Source organism: Cebidichthys violaceus, unplaced genomic scaffold, assembly GCF_023349555.1.
Source record: "Cebidichthys violaceus isolate CVI_PGR_0920_01 unplaced genomic scaffold, fCebVio1.0.p SCAF_14, whole genome shotgun sequence".
NCBI classification, from domain to species: Eukaryota; Metazoa; Chordata; class Actinopteri; order Perciformes; family Stichaeidae; genus Cebidichthys; species Cebidichthys violaceus.
In genome coordinates this window covers 9210878-9229496 of record NW_027176307.1, presented here as the reverse complement: position 1 = coordinate 9229496, position 18619 = coordinate 9210878, and the positions used below count along the sequence as shown (strand labels likewise).

General features: G+C 41.1%; 1 protein-coding gene and 1 pseudogene across 2 annotated transcripts; one reads left to right on the top strand and one right to left on the bottom strand.

The window, feature by feature from the left end:
* The first annotated feature begins 340 nt into the window (after positions 1–340).
* On the top strand, positions 341–6716 carry LOC137870804 (uncharacterized). 2 transcript variants are annotated; one of them, XM_068708252.1, is made up of 6 exons: positions 341–383; positions 3695–3726; positions 3987–4091; positions 4283–4442; positions 4560–4648; positions 5124–6716. In XM_068708252.1, exons 3-6 carry the CDS (start codon positions 3990–3992, stop codon positions 5445–5447), a joined length of 675 nt encoding a protein of 224 aa, XP_068564353.1. In that variant the 5' UTR covers positions 341–383; positions 3695–3726; positions 3987–3989; the 3' UTR covers positions 5448–6716. The 2 variants fall into 2 exon arrangements, with proteins under 2 accessions (XP_068564353.1, XP_068564355.1); XM_068708254.1 differs by lacking the exons at positions 341–383; positions 3695–3726 and having other exon boundaries at positions 3933–4091.
* Positions 6717–9258: 2542 nt separating this feature from the next.
* On the bottom strand, positions 9259–18553 carry LOC137871407 (uncharacterized; annotated as a pseudogene).
* Between the last annotated feature and the right edge of the window lie 66 nt (positions 18554–18619).

The following is an 18619-nucleotide window of genomic DNA, read 5'->3' as shown; positions in this document are numbered from 1 at the left end:
GATCCTTGAGAAAACAGTTGTGAATCAGTGTGACTTTCTACAAAACACATTGTAAAATGTAATTGATGACCTTACTTAAAAAAATAAGTGACTGTAACTTATTTCTGCTTAATTAGCTGACTATACTTAAAGAAACTTGGTAAAGAACACTTTCTGGTGAGTAAAGTTATGAAACTTATCAGCTCAAGTAACCTTTAATATAATAAAATCAGTGAGGTGGAAGCATCCGCAAAGTCCGGAGAAACACGAGACCGAACTCGGCCGCACTCGGTGACTACACATGCGCAGTTCACCACTTGACCACTGAAGACGTTCTTTTCTTGAGGCATAATGGCAGTTGCTCGAAGCGGGAGGAAAGCGCTGCTTTGTCAAGTTATTTGAAGGTAAGTTTCAGCTACATAATGAAATAAAATATCACTGGCTATCTTTTTTAGCAAACCTAGTCGGCCTTGTACCTGTTAATTAGGGGTTGGAGGTTAACATTATGTCTTCGATTTTGAAAGCTAGCGAACGTTAAAGCTAACCTAGCTAACGCTAGCCCGTGCTAAACCCCTCTACAATAAGTGCAAATTGAACAACCACTTGAGTTTCGGCAGACGCAGCGTACTTTTTAGCGGGTGCAAGGGCAATTGTGTCGATCTTTCAGGGCCACTCTTGAATTCAGCAAGCATGCCTTTTCTTTTCTTTTTTAAGTCCGTGGCTCCGACAACCGTCAACTGCGCAGTAAAATGGGACTGTTAGAGAAGCAACCTTATCGGGAAACGAGTCAAAATGTTACATCTGCTTATCCGTTTACCAATTTAGAAGTAATGTATAGTGCACTTAACATATTGCGTCACGTTTCATTTATTTCTCTTGATGTTACCGAAGTATATTTTAAAAGGCAGACCGGTGTTACGGTTTAACTAGGGACCCTGTTAACTGGCGACCTTCAGCCGAATGCGTCTGTTGTTGTCGTAGTTACGGCAGCTGTTGTAAATAGGCAGATAACACGTAGCTGTCCTCGTGAATGCCGCATTGATTAGTTTTGCATTATAGTGTCAAACCTTCTCCTTTACAGTCTTTGGTCAAAACATACCGGATTCCACGTTGGAGAGTCTTTTGAGAAAACGAGTCCACTCGAGTTTGAAACGTCGCGTGTTGTTTGTGTTGAAACAGGAAGAGAGCATGTTGCTCTTCCTTTGAAATAATAAAGTTGGTAAAAAAAACACATAAACGTCTTTGGAGCCTGTTTTGTTCAAACATGTCACGTAGAAGAACTCTGTAGCACAGTTAAAATAAGACAAATATATATATATATATATATATATATATATATATATCCAAGACAATAAATTACGTTGATGGTGGCGTAGTGGTAGTGCTTCTGACTACAGACTTTTTTCCTCTCACACAATATGTGTTCGAATCCCGAAAATATGATTTATTTAAATTTATTTATATATATATATATATATATATTTGTCTTATTTTAACTGTGCTACAGAGTTCTTCTACGTGACACATGTTTGAACAAAACAGGCTCCAAAGACGTTTATGTGGGGGTTTTTTTACCAACTTTATTATTTCAAAGGAAGAGCAACATGCTCTCTTCCCGTTTCAACACAAACAACACGCGACGTTTCAAACTCGAGTGGACTCGTTTTCTCAAAAGACTCTCCAACGTGGAATCCGGTATGTTTTGACCAAAGACTGTAAAGGAGAAGGTTTGACACTATAATGCAAAACTAATCAATGCGGCATTCACGAGGACAGCTACGTGTTATCTGCCTATTTACAACAGCTGCCGTAACTACGACAACAACAGACGTGTGTATATATATATATATATATATATATATATAGATATATATAGATATAGATAGATAGATAGATAGATAGATAGATAGATAGATACAGTTGTGGTCAAAAGTTTACATACACTTGTAAAGAACATAATGTCATGGCTCTCTTGAGTTTCCAGTTATTTCTACAACTCTGATTTTTCTCTGATAGAGTGATTGGAACAGATACTTCTTTGTCACAAAAAACATTCATGAAGTTTGGTTCTTTCATGACTTTATTATGGGTTAACAGAAAAAGTGACAAAATCTGCTGGGTCAAAAATATACATACAGCAACATGAATTAGCAATTTTGGTGACTTAGAAAGTTGTATCAATGAAATGAGCTTCATAGCATGGCCTCTTAACTTCTTGTGAGTGATTATGAGTGACTACAGCTGGTGACTTCTCTGAGGCCATTTAAATAGGGCTCATTGGATACAAACACCCACAAACGCTACAATGGGAAAGTCAAAGGAGCTCAGCATGGATCTGAAAAAGCGAATCATTGACTTGAACAAGTCAGGAAAGTCACTTGGAGCCATTTCAAAGCAGCTGCAGGTCCCAAGAGCAAAAGTGCAAACAATTGTTTGTAAGTATAAAGTGCATGGCACTGTTTTGTCACTGCCACGATCAGGAAGAAAACGCAAGCTATCGCCTGCTGCTGAGAGAAAATTGGTCAGGAGGGTGAAGAGTCAACCGAGAACCACCAAAAAGCAGATCTGCCAAGAATTAGAAGCTGCTGGAACACAGGTGTCAGTGTCCACAGTCAAGCGTGTTTTGCATCTCCATGGACTGAGAGGCTGCCGTGCAAGAAGGAAGCCCTTGCTCCAAAAGCGGCACCTTAAGGCTCGACTGAAGTTTGCTGCTGATCACGTGGACAAAGATAAGACCTTCTGGAGGAAAGTTCTGTGGTCAGACGAAACAAAAATCGAGCTGTTTGGCCACAATGCCCAGCAATATGTTTGGAGGAGAAAAGGTGAGGCCTTTAACCCCAAGAACACCATGCCTACCGTCAAGCACGGTGGTGGTAGTATTATGCTGTGGGGCTGTTTTGCTGCCAATGGAACTGGTGCTTTACAGAGAGTAAATGGGATAATGAAGAAGGAGGATTACCTTCAAATTCTTCAAGATAACCTAAAATCATCAGCCCGAAGGTTGGGTCTTGGGCACAGTTGGGTGTTCCAACAGGACAATGACCCCAAACACACATCAAAAGTGGTAATGGAATGGCTAAATCAGGCTAGAATTAGGGTTTTAGAATGGCCTTCCCAAAGTCCTGACTTAAATCCCATTGAGAACATGTGGACAATGCTGAAGAAACAAGTCCATATCAGAAAGCCATCAAATTTAACTGAACTGCACCAATTCTGTCAAGAGGAGTGGTCAAAGATTCAACGAGAAGCTTGCCAGAAGCTTGTGGATGGCTACCAAAAGCGCCTAATTGAAGTGAAAATGGCCAAGGGACATGTAACCAAATATTAGCACTGCTGTATGTATATTTTTAACCCAGCAGATTTGATCACTTTTTCTGTTAACCCATAATAAAGTCATGACAGAACTAAACTTCTTGAATGTTTTTTGTGACAAAGAAGTATCTGTTCCAATCACTCTATCAGAGAAAAATCAGAGTTGTAGAAATAACTGGAAACTCAAGAGAGCCATGACATTATGTTCTTTACAAGTGTATGTAAACTTTTGACCACAACTGTAGATAGATATCTCTCTCATGGCTAGCAAAGACAAGTATTTGTGATTTAAGTTTTAAAATCTTGAAATCTTCTATTAAACTGATGGCTAGTTAGCTATATACATGCAACTTGACTGATTTATTTGCAGTTTGACTGATTGCTTTTGTTGTTTCTTTTGTAGGCTTTGCAGAAACCTGGCAATGAATTGGATGTGTAAGTACTGCTTGTTTTCGTCCAAAAGGAGGGCTCAACTTTTCAAACATTACCGCTTAAAACATGGAAGCTAAGCCAGATTGACCCCAATTCCATGCCTCCACACAGATTGTTTGTGTTCATTCAAGTTATTTAATGCCCTCAAAGTGCATTTAACAAGAATTCACTCCTGTGACGTTCATGATGGGCAGATGAGTGGAGCTGAAGAAATCCCAGTGATATTTCATTGTCCTCTTTGCAATTTTGCTCTGATATCCAAGAATATGGACTCAACGTTTGCCTTGAGAAGAAAGGAGTTGGTGAACTTGGAGCCTCCAGTAAAAGACACAGTTGAAAGGTGGCCAGGACTCTTTACAGAGAGTCAGGTAAATCAAAATTGTTCACGTTCAAGTTTTTAGTTAAAATATATTTTAATTATTTGTCATGTATCTTTTATAATGTCACAGAATTAGCTTTACTGTCATACTACTGAAGAAGTAGTCCTAAAAAAATATGATTTTATGAATTGATCATTGCAAAATATGACCATCTTAATTTGTCCTACTCTTTCCTTTAGATTCTGGCAGGGTTCTGTCGCTTATCAAGCAAAAACCTGCAAGCAGAATTCTTCAAAGAACTTGACAAATACACTCCTCCCTTCCTTGAGATTTTCAAGTCCAAGGGGGGGAAGTGTCGGCCAGAAACTTCAGAAATATCTGCAACAAGTCACACCAGGGGTAGGTTTCTCAAGCAAAGTAAAAAAAAAAATGTATGTGGTGACCAAAGTAGTGGCACCACATTGTCTGCATAGCTGTCAATTGATTGTCCTTTTGTGTTTTAAAATATTTTTACAGAGTATGTTACTGGGAAGCAAACCGCAGTCCTCCGTGGCCTTCCTGTCATCCTTGGAGATGAGAACACAGACTTCTTCAAGATCTGCTTTGTAAGTAGACTTTTGTCAAAATGATTTAATTCCACACCACAGGATGCCCAATCTATCTAATGCGTTCCTTCTGTTCATCTTTTGGTATTAGTTACTTCTCTTCCACTCTGAATCAGTGCTGCTGTACTTTCATTTTTGATGCACTGATCACCTATCCCTGGTTAGGACCCTTTTAGTAGTATCTACCGTCTTTCCAGTCGGTTGTAGTTCTTGCCCAATGCAAGGTATTTGCAACCAATCAGTGAATTAAATGATCAATCAATAAATGCAGTATTTACTCACTCTGCAGGGATTATCTAATAATATCTGAATCTAGCTTCCTGTCAGTTACTGTGTCTCTTCAATGCTTCGATTGGTTGATTTTGTGGAGCCTTGTTTTGCTGTAAGGCACAAATATAATCAGTGTGTTCTACTATAGAAATGCAAACTGGCATTTGACATGCAATTGTGGTTTTAATGCTGCTATTGTTGTTAGGACTGCGATGACGCTCCAGACATGTTCCACACCTCCATGGGGATCCTGACAGTGATTGCCAAAGACAGTGTGGCCTCTCCTCACTCACTGCACCTGGAGTCTACAGCTACTGCAGTCGTTTTGGAAGGAACAGTGGTGATGGATGACCTTGACAATCTTCCGCATGCCATGTGCCTACTCTTCAGACTTATTTACGCCCTGAATTTTGAGTACCCTCAACAACTCAGGTACACCTTTGAGTTTATTCAAAGAGTGCTTCTCTCACTTGGACAGAAATCCCTAAAACCTAAAATACAGTCACTCAAAAATCTACTGATGCAGTGAGTTCACGATGTGAATGGTGACATGCTGGCTCAGGCCTGAGACCTTTACCCTTCCATCTCCAATGGAGCGCTTTACTTACATGGAAACGTTTTTTTTGGTCATTTAGTCCAGTTGACTATTGACTTTGTTTATCTGTTGTTTCTGTACCTGTAGTCAAAAGAGAGCAATTCACGATTTTTCATCGGAGTGATGAAAGGCATTTTGATTTTATAAAAGTTGAGGAAGTTCATGTCAAGATATAGACATAAAGACATATTGCCGGTAAAGGTATGCTATTTTTCTTTAGTAATTTGATAGCTTGGTTTGCAGAAGTTCAGTTCATTCTACTATTTGAATACAAAAAACTGAAAAAAGCCCAAAAGAAATGTATTGTTTATGTGAGAAACTTGTAAAAAAATGTTTTCCCTTTTTCAAAAGCTGCAGTTAATAACTACTTTGCGATATGTGCTTAAACTGTCACTATATCCTGACAGACGATCTGTAAAAAAGTCAGGATCCTCTACCTCCTTTTAGTGCTCCAAATGGCATTTGCAAGATTCCACCACACCCAAAGTAGAACAACCAATCAGAGCTGAGGATTCTCTAATGCAAGATTGTTGTCCTGTATTGGCTATTTCTCACCTCAGACACCTAATTGAGTGTACTGTTAAGCTGTAAAATTAGAAAGTTAACTCTGGCCTGTTTTCCAACTGTCAACCTATCTACTAATGGCAGCCGGGTAACAAACATAATTTCACAGCTAAACAGTACACTGACGCACGTTTCTGAAAACATTTGAGGTGAGAAATAAAGAAAGTAACAATATTGATTCATATTTGGTAAACTGCCTATAGTTTTACAGTTAAATTGGAATTCACAAGTAATGATTGACAGCTGTGTTGGAGACTCATCGACTTGGTTGTTTTTCTGTGGGCGTGGTGGAATCTTGCAACTGCAGGAGCACTAAAAGGAAGCGGGGGAATCTGGTCTCTTCTTTTAATGTCAGGCTATAGTGACAGTTTGAGCAAATATGATTAAAAAGGTGTTTTTGTAAACTGCTGCTTTAAACTGTTACACAATACTAACAAAACTGTTAATCAGAGTGAACTATAGTCTGCATTCCAAAAAAATGCATTTGTTTCAATTTTTTACATTATAAGGGCGACTATGATTTGTTGTTCTATTTCAGAACTTAATCTGGCAACATGTCCAGCATTTGTTTGCACTTAGTTTGAGATTAACAAACTGTTTGAAGATAAAAACTCAAAGACGTTTGTTTTTCCAAAATAAACTCCGTCTTCCATTTATATACTGTTCTCTCTCTTGTTTCAGCAACTTACAGTTTGTAGTTCAGTTTACTTGAGAATTTTAAGGCAATCGGTTTCCTGATAATTTCCTAGTAATGTGAATGCTTGGACTTGTAAGGATAACTTGTTCTTATTAGTACTGCTGACTTAATATTACTCAGATCTTTAAGTTGTCTGAATTGACAATTTATAGTCAACCTAATTAATGTTTTTGAGTTACCTTTACACAGATGGTTAAGTTGTCTGAATTCACTATTTATAGTTAACATAATTAATAATTTTGAGTTGACTATACTACACTTTACTGCAATGACATGAGTTGCATTAACTCAGTTATTTTAAGCTTTAACAACTTAAAATTAATGAGCTACTTTACTTAGAAATTTTAAGGCAATCGGTTTCCTGACTTTTAAGTAAAGTCAACTTATTACATTTTACAGTGCAATAGTTTATTTGAGGATTTTCAGTCAGGATTTAAAAAGCGTCATAGCACAGAGACAGCTCTGGTAAAAATAACTAATAACCTTCTAATTGCATCAGACAAAGGACTTGTTTTTGTCATGTTAGACCTTAGTGCTGCGTTCAACACCATTGACCATTACATCCTGTTACAGAGACTAGAACATTATATTGGCATCAAAGGAACTGCAATAAACTGCTTTAAATCTTATTCATTAGATCGATCTCAGTTTGTATATGTAAACAATGAAACCTCGATGAAGACCAACGTTAGTTATGGAGTTCCACAAGGTTCTGTGCTTGAAACAATCTTGTTCACCTTATATATGCTGTCACGACCTGGCTCTGAAGCCATGACACTAGTTAGGGAGACGCATACGGTTTGCAAAAGTAAGCAGTTTATTAAACATAACACACGATCAAACTCGGTGTGGTGTTGGAGAACGAGCTGTCCTCATTGCTCCACGGGGTGAAAAGAGAGCGCCACTGGTTGCCAGGAAGGCAGAGCTTTATAGTAGGAGCGCACTGGGCCCAGGTGCCTCCACTTAGGGCGATCACCACCTCTGGTACCTGCTGGCTTAAAGGAACACACAAACCAGTAACCAAGATAGGGAACCGTCACATATGCTTCCTTTAGGCAATATTATCAGAAAACACTCTATAAGCTTTCATTGTTATGCAGATGATACTCAATTATATCTATCGATCAAACCAGATGAAACCAACCAGCTCACTAAACTGCAAGCATGTCTTAAGGACATAAAAACCTGGATGACCTGCAACTTCCTGATGTTAAACTCTGACAAAACTGAAGTTATTCTACTAGGCCCAGAACACCTCCGACATCAGTTATCTAATGATATAGTTTTACTTTTGATCAGGATTTGTCTTTTAATTCTCAGATAAAACAAATTTCTATGTAATATTTCAAAAATCAGGCACATCCTGCCTCAAAGCGATGCAGAGAAATTTAAATTAGACTAGATTACTGCAATTCCTTATCAGGCTGCTCGACTAAGTCTCTTAAATCTCTCCAGCTGATTCAGAATGCTGCAGCTCGTGTACTAACAAAAACTAAGAAAAGAGATCATATTACTCCTGTGTTAGCTGTGATACCTTCAGTTACCAAGCTCCTCTTTTGTGGAACAAACTTCCCGTTTCAGTTCGGGGGGCAGACACACTCGCCACATTTAAGAGGAGGCTTAAAACTTTCCTTTTTGATAGTGCTTATAGTTAGGGCTGGCTCAGGTTTGCCTTGGACCAGCCCCTAGATAAGCTGGTATAGGCTTAGACTACCGTGGGACTTCCTAGGATACACTGAGCTCCTCTCCTCTTCTTCATCTCTTTCTGTATGAATTGATGTCCTATTAATGTTCATGACTAACTTTGCTTCTTGCTCAGAGTCTTTGTGCTTTCTCGCCTCACAGGTTCCATGGATTGTAGTTTTATCTGGACAGTGGTCCTTCCAGTCGCCCTGGCCCTGCTGACACCTACTACCATTTTCATTATTAACATTATTAATTCTATTACCGATACCATTAACGCACATTACTGACTTTGTTTCTTCCTCTGAGTCTTTGTGCTTTCTTGCCTCACAGGTTCCATGGATCGTGGTTTCATCTGGACCCTGGTCCTTCCTCCCGCCATAGCCCTGCTGACTCCCACTGCTAATGTCACAGCTCTGCCCCTTCTCTCCTATCACTCCACACCCTCCTCACTCTATTCATCAGCCTAACTCCCTCCACCTGCCTCTGATCACTAATCAAGCACTCCCTCCTCATCAGCACAACTCCCCTCACCTGCCTCTTATTCAGCCACTATATAAACACCAGATCATTGTCATGTAAACCCACCCGTTTGGCTCGTCCTGCTCCAGATTTTCCAGTCTGTCTGCCCTGCCTCGTCCTGCCGGATTTCCCCCCTCGTCTCTCGACATGTCCTCCGTTCTTGTAAGTTTCCTTTTGTGTTCTTAGTTCATTAAAACTCGTTCCTCTCTGCTTCTTGTCATGTCTGCTCTTGAGTCCTCCACCACACCCCGTGATAGAATGATCTTACCTCAAATGGACTCAGCAGACCACCGCTTTTCCCCAGAATGGTATGAACAGTTTGCAGGAACCCGTCTGGCCTTTGGAGGGCCTCTGAGTATCCAGAAGGCCAACCGTGAGTGGATGGAATGCCTTTCCAACTCTCGAAGGAGGGAGAAGCAGAAGAGTCATGTTCCCGTTTCCGCTGGGCCGCAGTGATTCGCCATTCCCGCTGGGCCGCAGTAATTCCCCATTCCCGCTGGGCCGCAGTAATTCCCCATTCCCGCTGGGCCGCAGTAATTCCCCATTCCTGCTGGGCCGCAGCGAGTCCCCGTCTCCGCTGGGCCGCAGGAGCCCCCGTTTCCTACTCCGCGGGGCCACAGATGACTTCAGCTCCTTGTGTCCTGTCGGCGGTCTGGCCGACTCCAGCTCCCTGCGTCCGGTCAGCGGTCCGGCCGACTCCAGCTGTCGCCACTGAGTTGCAGGTACTCCCGGATCCTGCCGCCGCCTCCGAGCTGCAGTGACCTCCAGTTCCTCCTGCCGCCGCCTCCGAGCCGCAGCGACCTCCAGTTCCGGCGCTGCCTCCTTCCTGAACCCGCTGGGCCACAATCTGAATTCTGTTTCCCGGTGACCCGTCTCCAAAATCCGGAACCCCGTCTCCGAGAGTCTGAGTCCAGTCCTCCTCGTCTTGTCCTCGGATTCCCTGCTGTGTTCTTCTAAGTTTCCTTTTGTGTTCTTGGTTCATTAAAACCCGTTCCACTTGCTTCTTGTCATGTCTGCTTTTGAGTCCTCCACCACACCCCGTGACAGCTAAAATCACTTGTATTATTACTATTTTATATTGCCAATACCATTAATGCTCATTATTAACTTTGCTTCTTCACCAGTCTCTGTGCTTTCTCGCCTCGCAGGTTCCCATGGATCCTGGATATACCTGGACCATGGTCTTGCCTCCTGTCGTGGTTCTGTCACATACATTGCACCCACACGTGCTTGAATTACTGATTACTGACTTTCCACGTTTGTTATATTTTTTTGATTAACTTTGTTAATAAATGTGCTTAGTTATTACTTTTATTATCTGGTCTCACATATTCATTGTAACTTTTGAGCCATACTGTAACAGCCTCTGTTCTGATCAGGTTTTATCTTACATAATGTCAATGTTATGTCTTCCTACATGGGAATTAATTAAATCATTTTGTCTAAATATTTTTACATATTTTTCCTCCAATAAGGTAACTTGGTGGAGGCATTTATGTGACCCTGGGAGTTGTGTTGTCAGGGGCAAGAGCTCCTGTGCTTATGCACCGAACACAAGTTTGGAGTACCCAGCCTTCGATGAGTCTCTGCGTGGCATTTTGGAAAGGGCGACAACTAGGAACTCTATAGCTCTGCTAGGGGACTTAAACACTCGCATAATTAACGATGGAGAAACCTGGAGCAGGGTGATTGGGAGGAACGGCCAGCCTGATCTTAACCCAAGTGTTGGACTCCTGTGCTAGTCATGGATAGGACATAATAAACACCATGTTCCAGCATAGGGCGGTCCGTAAGTGTATTTGGTAGCAGAACACCGTAGGCAAAGGTTCCATGATTGACTTTGTGGTTGTATCATCAGATCTGCAGCCATATGTCTTGGAAACTCGGGTGAAGAGAGGAGCAGAGCTGACAACTGATCACCATTTTGTGGTGAGTTGGATTAGGCGAACGGAAATGGTGATTGGTGAACCCAATCATGTAGTTTGGCTGAACTGACAATGTCTTGCAGAGGCCACTGTCCTCGAAGTCTACAACTCCAACCTTTGAAAGAATTCTTCATGCAATCCCGGGGAGGCTGGGGATATGGAATTCATGTGGGCCATGTTCAAAGCCTCCATTGTGGAAGAGACTGCTAGCAGTTGTGGTCAGAAAGTCTTTGGTGCCTGTTGTGGCGGCAACCTAAGAATGAAAGAGGCCGCCAAGCTGAACGGGTACAGCTTGGCTAGAAGGACTGCAGCTGTGGTTTCCAAAGCAAAAACCCTGTTGCAGTTGGAGTTCAGAGAGATGACGGAGAGGGACTTCCAGTTGGCCTCAAGGAAGTTCTTGCAAACTGTTAGCAACTCAGGAAGCGAAAGCAGATCTTTGCAGAGGTTGTGTTCAGCAGGGGAGGAGTACTGCAGACACGGACTGGGAATTTTGACGAGCAGTAAAGAGAGCATTTAAGGAACTCCTGAACCAGACCAACATGTCCTTGGTGGAGGAGGCCGAGTTTGAAAACTCGGGGGAATGACCCATCCATATGCCTGGCAGAGGTTACTAAGGTAGTAAAAAAAAAGCTCCTCGGCTGGAGGGTGCAATGGGTAGATGAGTTTCGCCACAAGATGCTGAAAGCTCTGGACATTGTTGGGCTGTCTTGGCTGGCATGCATCTTCACTGTTACGTGGAGGTCAGGGACAGTGCCTGTGGATTGGCAGACTAAGATAGTGGTTACCCTTTTTAAAAAAGGAGACCAGGGATGTGGTTTGATTATCTCTGTATCACACTGTTTGTGAAAGTCTGTTGGGAAAGTGTATTGCAGTGTGTTGGAGAGGTAGCTCTGACTCATTGTTAAACCTCAGATACAGGAGGAGCAATGTGTATTCCGTCCTGGCCATAGAATAGTGGACCACCTCTTTAACCTTGCAGTACTCTTGAAGTATTCCATAATTTTAATGTTATGCACCACCCGCCATGACAAATTCCTTGTATATGCAACATACATTGGCAATAAACGGTCATGGGAGTTTGTCCATCCAGTCAACATGTGTATTGTAGACTTGGAGAATGCTTACAACTATTTCCCTCTGGGAGTCCTGTGGGGGATACTGTGGGAATATCGGGCACCAGGGTCGTTGCTATGAGCCATCTGGGCCTTGTATGCAAAAAATTGTCACCAATCCTGTTTGTGATTTTCAGGGACAAGATCTTAAGGTGAGTGTCTGGTTTGGGGACCATAGAATTGCATCTGTGCTCTTTGCAGATAATATGTGATGTTGGCTCCTTCAGAACTTGACCTTCAGCATGCACTGGGGCACTTTGCAGCTGAGTGTGAATGTGAGGGAGTTCAGGTTTCTCATGATGTTGTTCACGAGTAAGGGTGATATAGATCATGGCATGGACAGGCAATTTGGTGCAATGTCAGCAGTGCTCTGATCGTTGTTACGTTACATTTTGGAGAAGAAGGAGCTGAGTCGGAAGGTAAAGCTCTAGATTTACCAGTCCATTTACATGATTTTTTTTGGTTGTGACCATAAGTTTGAGATTGCGGATAGAAGCGGGCGGACTGAGCTTCCTTTGCAAGGTGGCTGGGCTTAGCCTTAGATATAGAAAAAGGACCTCAGACATCCGGAGGGAGTTCTGATCAGAGCTACTGTTCCTTTGCATTGAAAGGGGCCAGCTGAAGTTGGTCGGGCATCTGATCAGGATGCTGTCTGGACGCCTCCTTTTTAAGGTGGTCCGGGCACAACCAACTGATAAAAGGCCCTGGGGTAGACCCAGAACACGCTGGAGGGACTATCTCGTCTGGAACGCCATGGTTTTCCTCAGTTAGAGTTGGAAAGCCTTGCTGGGAAGAGTGATGTCAAGAATATTAAACCTGCTGCATCCACGACCCATAAGCGGAAGATGACGGATGGATGGATGGATCTAAAATGTTAGCAATCAGTTGACTGTCTTTGCTCCCTGAAGGTTTTAATGTAGCTTCTTTATTGGGCTACTTTCAGATGCGGTATTCCTGTTTGAGTAAACGTTTGCTGGTATCACTTCCAAGTTTGAAGTGAATGGCATCATATGCTGAAAATGCTACGTCTTTAAGCCTGATTGGCTGGCTACACTTAGGAGCTTATTCCCCATAGATTACAATTGAGGGCATGGACTGTGTGAGTTAAAATCAACATCATCTTCATGAGGGCCTTAATCTAAAACGTTGTCAATGCATCACATCTGTCAATGTTTATGCAACATACAAATTCATTCAAAATGGAATAAATTACAAGAGACTTGTTTCTAAAATAGTTTGTAAAAATGTTCAACTGTTGAAAGTAAATGATGGAGATCATCGCAAGAATGTTTCCACATACTGTGACAACAGACAAGGAGCCAAGAAAAATATATAATAAAGCACATGGTGTGGAAGGGGCCCTTGTTATTATGAAAGAACCATGTATTTCATAGCAGGGGTGCATGTAAGCAGTAGATTCTGGTTTCATGCTCTTAATAGTCATTGAAATGAGATTATTAATAGTTATTAGACAGGTTACAGGCTTTTCAAAACTGCTATACAGATTTATTTTACCAGACCAAAAGTGTCACGAATTCCCCTTCATATTAGTTTGTTTTCATCCTGTCTGCTTGTTTAATTAACTCTCCTGTCATTTCAGATCCTACCATTCATACCCGATCACCTCTCATTCCCCTCACCTGGTCCTCTACATCCCATCTCACCTGCAGCCCATTCCCTCATTAGCCCTCACTATTAAGGTCCCTTCACTTGCACTTGCTCCCTGCCAGATTGTCTTGTGTGATATTGCCAAGCTCTCCAGCATACCTTTAGATATTGTTCCTAATCTGCCTGTTACGACCGTGTCCGCCTGTTATTCGACCTTGGATTTTTGCCTGCCCCTTATTGGATTTGTTTGCCTGTTTGACGGACCTCCCGGTTTTGACCCTGCCTGAACACTCATTAAAAATAACTTTACTTGTATTTTGTCTCGGAGTTGTGCTTTTGGGTTCTAGTACCTGCAATCCTTACAAAAAGAGGTGATCAGTTTCATTCTGAAAAGTCAGCTTTTTAAAAACCAACATGGTTCCAGTTTGCACCCTCTACTTTTTCTACTCTGTTTACTGGCGAATTACAGCCATACGAAGCCTTTAGCATCAACTTCTAACAAAACTTCAATGTAGTCTAGTTCAGAGGTCTTCAACAAGGGGTCCGTGAAATTTTTGGCTGATAAGTCACTTTTTTTTTTTTTACAAATTTAAATGTCTTTAAATACACATGAACATGAATCCAACAAATGGATAAATGGAGGCAGAAGATGTTATCTTTCAGTCAGAAATGCACACATTCAGCGACACACAGGAGCTCTCTCAAGCTGGGTTCACTCACAGCGCGAGACTAGCCTGGACCTGTCCCTCCAAGCCTCCTGCACACAAAGAGGAGGACCCGCCCCTATCGCTGCTTTGCCTATCACAAGGCTGCATGTTACATGCTGGCTCTGTCAGATCACCCGTGATTGACCGAGAGCCTATTTGGTCCCCAGCTGACTAAGATCCCAGACACAAGGACGCATGCGGCAATATTATTTGAAAAGAAGATACCGTTGTAAAAAAAAAAATTTTTATAATAAAAAAACATTTACTTCACCCACGAATCCTTGTGCAATCATTTCTGCAAGATAGTCTTGGCTAAAACATTGCAGCTCCTATCCAAGTGTATGGACATTGTTATGAGCGAAAATGGATTGTTTTGTAACTCGAACAAAAAACATAAATCTGTCCATTATTTTAATTGTTCAGTATTGTATGGAAGATAACAGGTATGTTTATGCATGGCAGTGGCACTAATAAGCCATCACTCATTTTTTTTGTTTAAAATAAAAACATCAATTTGAATAGATTGTATGCATGATTATCATGCAATTGACAGACAATGTTGATATTGGCATTGGAATCAGTTGACAAGGTATGTTTATAAATAGCAGTGGCATGGCCACCTTACTTACTGTACCTTGCACATGTTTAAAATAAAAACATGAATATATGAACCTGTGTATTATTTGAATAGCTTAGTATTGAATGCACAATAACAACGTATGTTTATACATGGCACTAGGCCCAGTTTAATATAAAACACAATTTTATAGAATATATATAGTAGGGCAAGGCAAGTTTATTTGTATAGCACATTTCAACAACAAGGCAATTCAAAGTGCTTCACATAAAACCATTACAAGCATCAAAACATAATGCAAAAGAAAAGGAGATTTAAAAACAATTAAGAACATTCATCGAAACATTAAAAACAATCATTAAAACACTAAAAAGCTAAAAACAGAATAATAGTTGCAGTGCAGTTTAAGAAATAAAATACAGTAGTAAAATGCAGAAATTGATTAATATCCTTAAATGTGGTTCAATCAAAAGCAGCAGCAAACAGAAAAGTCTTCAGTCTGGATTTAAAGGAGCTGAGGGTCTCAGCAGACCTGCAGCTTTCTGGGACTTTGTTCCAGATATGTGGAGCAGAAAAACTGAACGCTGCTTCTCCATGTTTAGTTCTGACTCTGGGAACAGAAAGTAGACCGGTCCCAGACGACCTAAGGGGTCGGAATGGTTCATAAGGTAGCAGCAGATCAGAGATGTATTTTGGCCCCAAACCATTCAGTGCTTTATAAACCAACAGCAGGATTTTAAAGTCAATTCTTTGTTGGACAGGAAGCCAGTGCAAAGACCTCAGAACTGGAGTGATGTGATCTACTTTCTTGGTCTTAGTGAGGACTCGAGCTGCAGCATTCTGAATCAGCTGCAGCTTTCTGATTGACTTTTTACAGAGACCTGTGAACACACCGTTACAGTAGTCCAGTCTACTGAAGATAAATGCATGGACAAGTTTTTCCGAATCCTGTTGAGACATAAGTCCTCTAATCCTTGATATGCTCTTCAGGTGATAGTAGGCTGATTTTGTGATTGTCTTGATGTGGCTGTTCGGGTTGAGATCTGAATCCATAACTACACCTAGGTGTCTGGCTTGGTTTGTGGTTTTTAACATCAGTGATTGAAGCTGAGCGCTAACTTTCAATCGTTCGTCCTTGGTACTAAAAACAATTACTTCTGTTTTATCTTTGCTTAATTGAAGAAAATTCTGGCACATCCAGTTGTTGATTTGTTCAATGCATTTAGCCAGCCCTTATAAGGGATTATAGTCCCCTGGTGACATAGTTATGTAGATTTGTGTGTCGTCTGCATAATTATGATAACACACTTTGTTGTTTTCCATAATCTGAGCTAGTGGAAGCATGTAGATGTTGAACAGAAGAGGCCCCAGTATTGAACCTTGGGGAACACCACGTCATTTGTGTAATTTGCTACAAGACACAAAGTATTCTCGGTCCTTCAAGTAGGATTCAAACCAGTTAAGTGCTGTGCCAGAGAGTCCCACCCAGATTTTTTGTCTTTCTAGTAGTATATCATGGTCGACCGTGTCGAATGCAGCACTGAGATCGAGTAATACTAAGACTGAAATTCTGCCATTGTCTGTTTTTTAAGTGGATGTCGTTGAAAACCTTAACAAGAGCAGTCTCAGTACTGTGGTGCTGTCGAAAGCCTGACTGGAAGACATCAAAACTGTTATTTACAGCCAAGAAGTTGTTAAGTTGTTGAAAAAACACATTTTCAATTATTTTACTTAAAAATGGGAGGTTTGATATTGGCCTATAATTTTTCATTGTTGCGGAGTCTAAATTAGCCTTCTTTAGGAGTGGTTTAATAACTGCAGTTTTTAGGGCTTGTGGGAAGACACTGAGAGAAAGGATGTGTTTACAATCTGTAAAAGATCAGTGGTCATGCAGTTTGAAATATTTTTGAAAAAGTGTGTTGGTAGAATATCCAAGCAGCAGGAGGATGACTTCAGATGTTGAATAATGTCTTCTAGGCTTCTAAGGTCGATTGAATGAAATTGTGTCATATTTGAATGGATGTTATTCAGAGATGGGGACAACACATATCCTGTGGTTGGTGTGGAGGCACTGACTGCTTGTCTAATTTTCTGAATTTTGTCAGTAAAAAATGAGGCAAATTGATTGCATGCCCAGGTGGATTGGAGCTCAGCAGCTACTGACACTGGAGGGTTTGTTAGCCTGTCGACGGTAGCAAATAAGGCGCGTGTATTGTTATTGTTTTTGGTTATGATGTCAGAGAAGAAGGACTGCCTTGCATTTCTAAGTTCCAAATTATAATTGCGAAGTCTCTCTTTATAGATGTCACAGTGAACCTGGAGATTTGTTTTTCACCACCTGCGTTCAGCTTTCCGACACTCTGTTTTCTCTATTCGGACCAGCGTAGCATTTCTCCAAGGAGATCTTTGCTTACCCGAGACAACCTTCACTTTAGTGGGTGCAATGGCATCAATAACATGTTTAACTTTAGAATTGAAGGTATCTACAAGCTCATTGACTGAGATGCAAGAGAGGGCTGGTGTGGAGGAGTACTTCTGAATAAATAGTTCACTGGTGTTTTCAGAGATGTAACTCTTTATCACAACCTCGGTTTGGACATTTGTGTGCAAGGAGATTGCACTCTCAAAGAAAACACAGAAATGATTAGAGAGTGCAACATCAGTCACAGCAACCTTGGAAATGTTTACACCCTTGGTGATGATTAGGTCCAGAGTGTGCCCTCTGTTGTGGGTGGGTCCTGTCACATGCTCATAGTTTTCAAGGACATCACATAGTTCTATAGACCCTCTGTCCTGGGGATTATCAACATTGATATTAAAATCGCCAACAATAACAACACGGACAAAATCAATACAGATTATAGACAGCAGTTCAGTAAACTCATCAAAGAAGGTTGCACAGTATTTAGGTGGTCTGTAAATGTTTAGGAATAAAGCTTGAGTGGAATTCAGAGCCACATATTCAAAAGAATTAAAATGACCAAAGGACATCTGCTTGCATTGAAGAGAATCATTAAATTAAATAGCAACTCCACCTCCTTTCTTATGCGCTCTTGTTTCACTCATGAAACTGAAGTTGTGAGGTGTTGATTCAATAAGAACAGCTGCACTGTTATCTTGGTTTAACCATGTTTCAGTTAAAAACAAAATTTCCAGTTTGTGCCTAACAATAAAATCATTTATTAAAAATGTTTTTCCTGATAGAGACCTGACATTTAATAAAGCTAAGTTTAATGTGGTTAAAGCTTTATTTGCCAAATTTATTTGGACAGGCTGACGAGGAATGAGTGTTAAGTTTGATAAGTTTGAAGGTTTACTATTGTTTCCTCGCAGCCTCACCTTTCTTTTTCTATAAACTATCAGGACAGGAATTGAGAAGGCTAGCTGCAAACAGGGCCCCGACTTTTCCTGGAGAGAATCATTGGTGTCATTATCCTTGTAGCCTGGACCCAGAAGATATCAATTATTGCCTTTAAGTGGGAGAGGGGCATGGTGCCAGACAGAGCTGACTGTGTTTAACAGATCAATAAAGTCTTGCTTCAGAACTTCAGACTGTTGTTTCACAATATCACAGCTTCCTGTCTGCACGATGATGTTTTTCACCGTGGGATGGTCAGCCACGATGTCCAGGATTTTGTTTCTCATGTTAGAGACCGTATCTTATGGAAAGCAGAGTATTTTGGTATTCTTGCTGCACATCGTTCTGACATC

Coding starts and splice junctions, on each gene's coding strand:
- LOC137870804 (XM_068708252.1), top strand. CDS start 3,990: ATGGACTCAACGTTTGCCTTGAGAAGAAAGGAGTTGGTGAACTTGGAG. Junction 4,443..4,559: donor TGCAACAAGTCACACCAGGG/GTAGGTTTCTCA, acceptor ATATTTTTACAG/AGTATGTTACTGGGAAGCAA. Junction 4,649..5,123: donor ACTTCTTCAAGATCTGCTTT/GTAAGTAGACTT, acceptor TATTGTTGTTAG/GACTGCGATGACGCTCCAGA.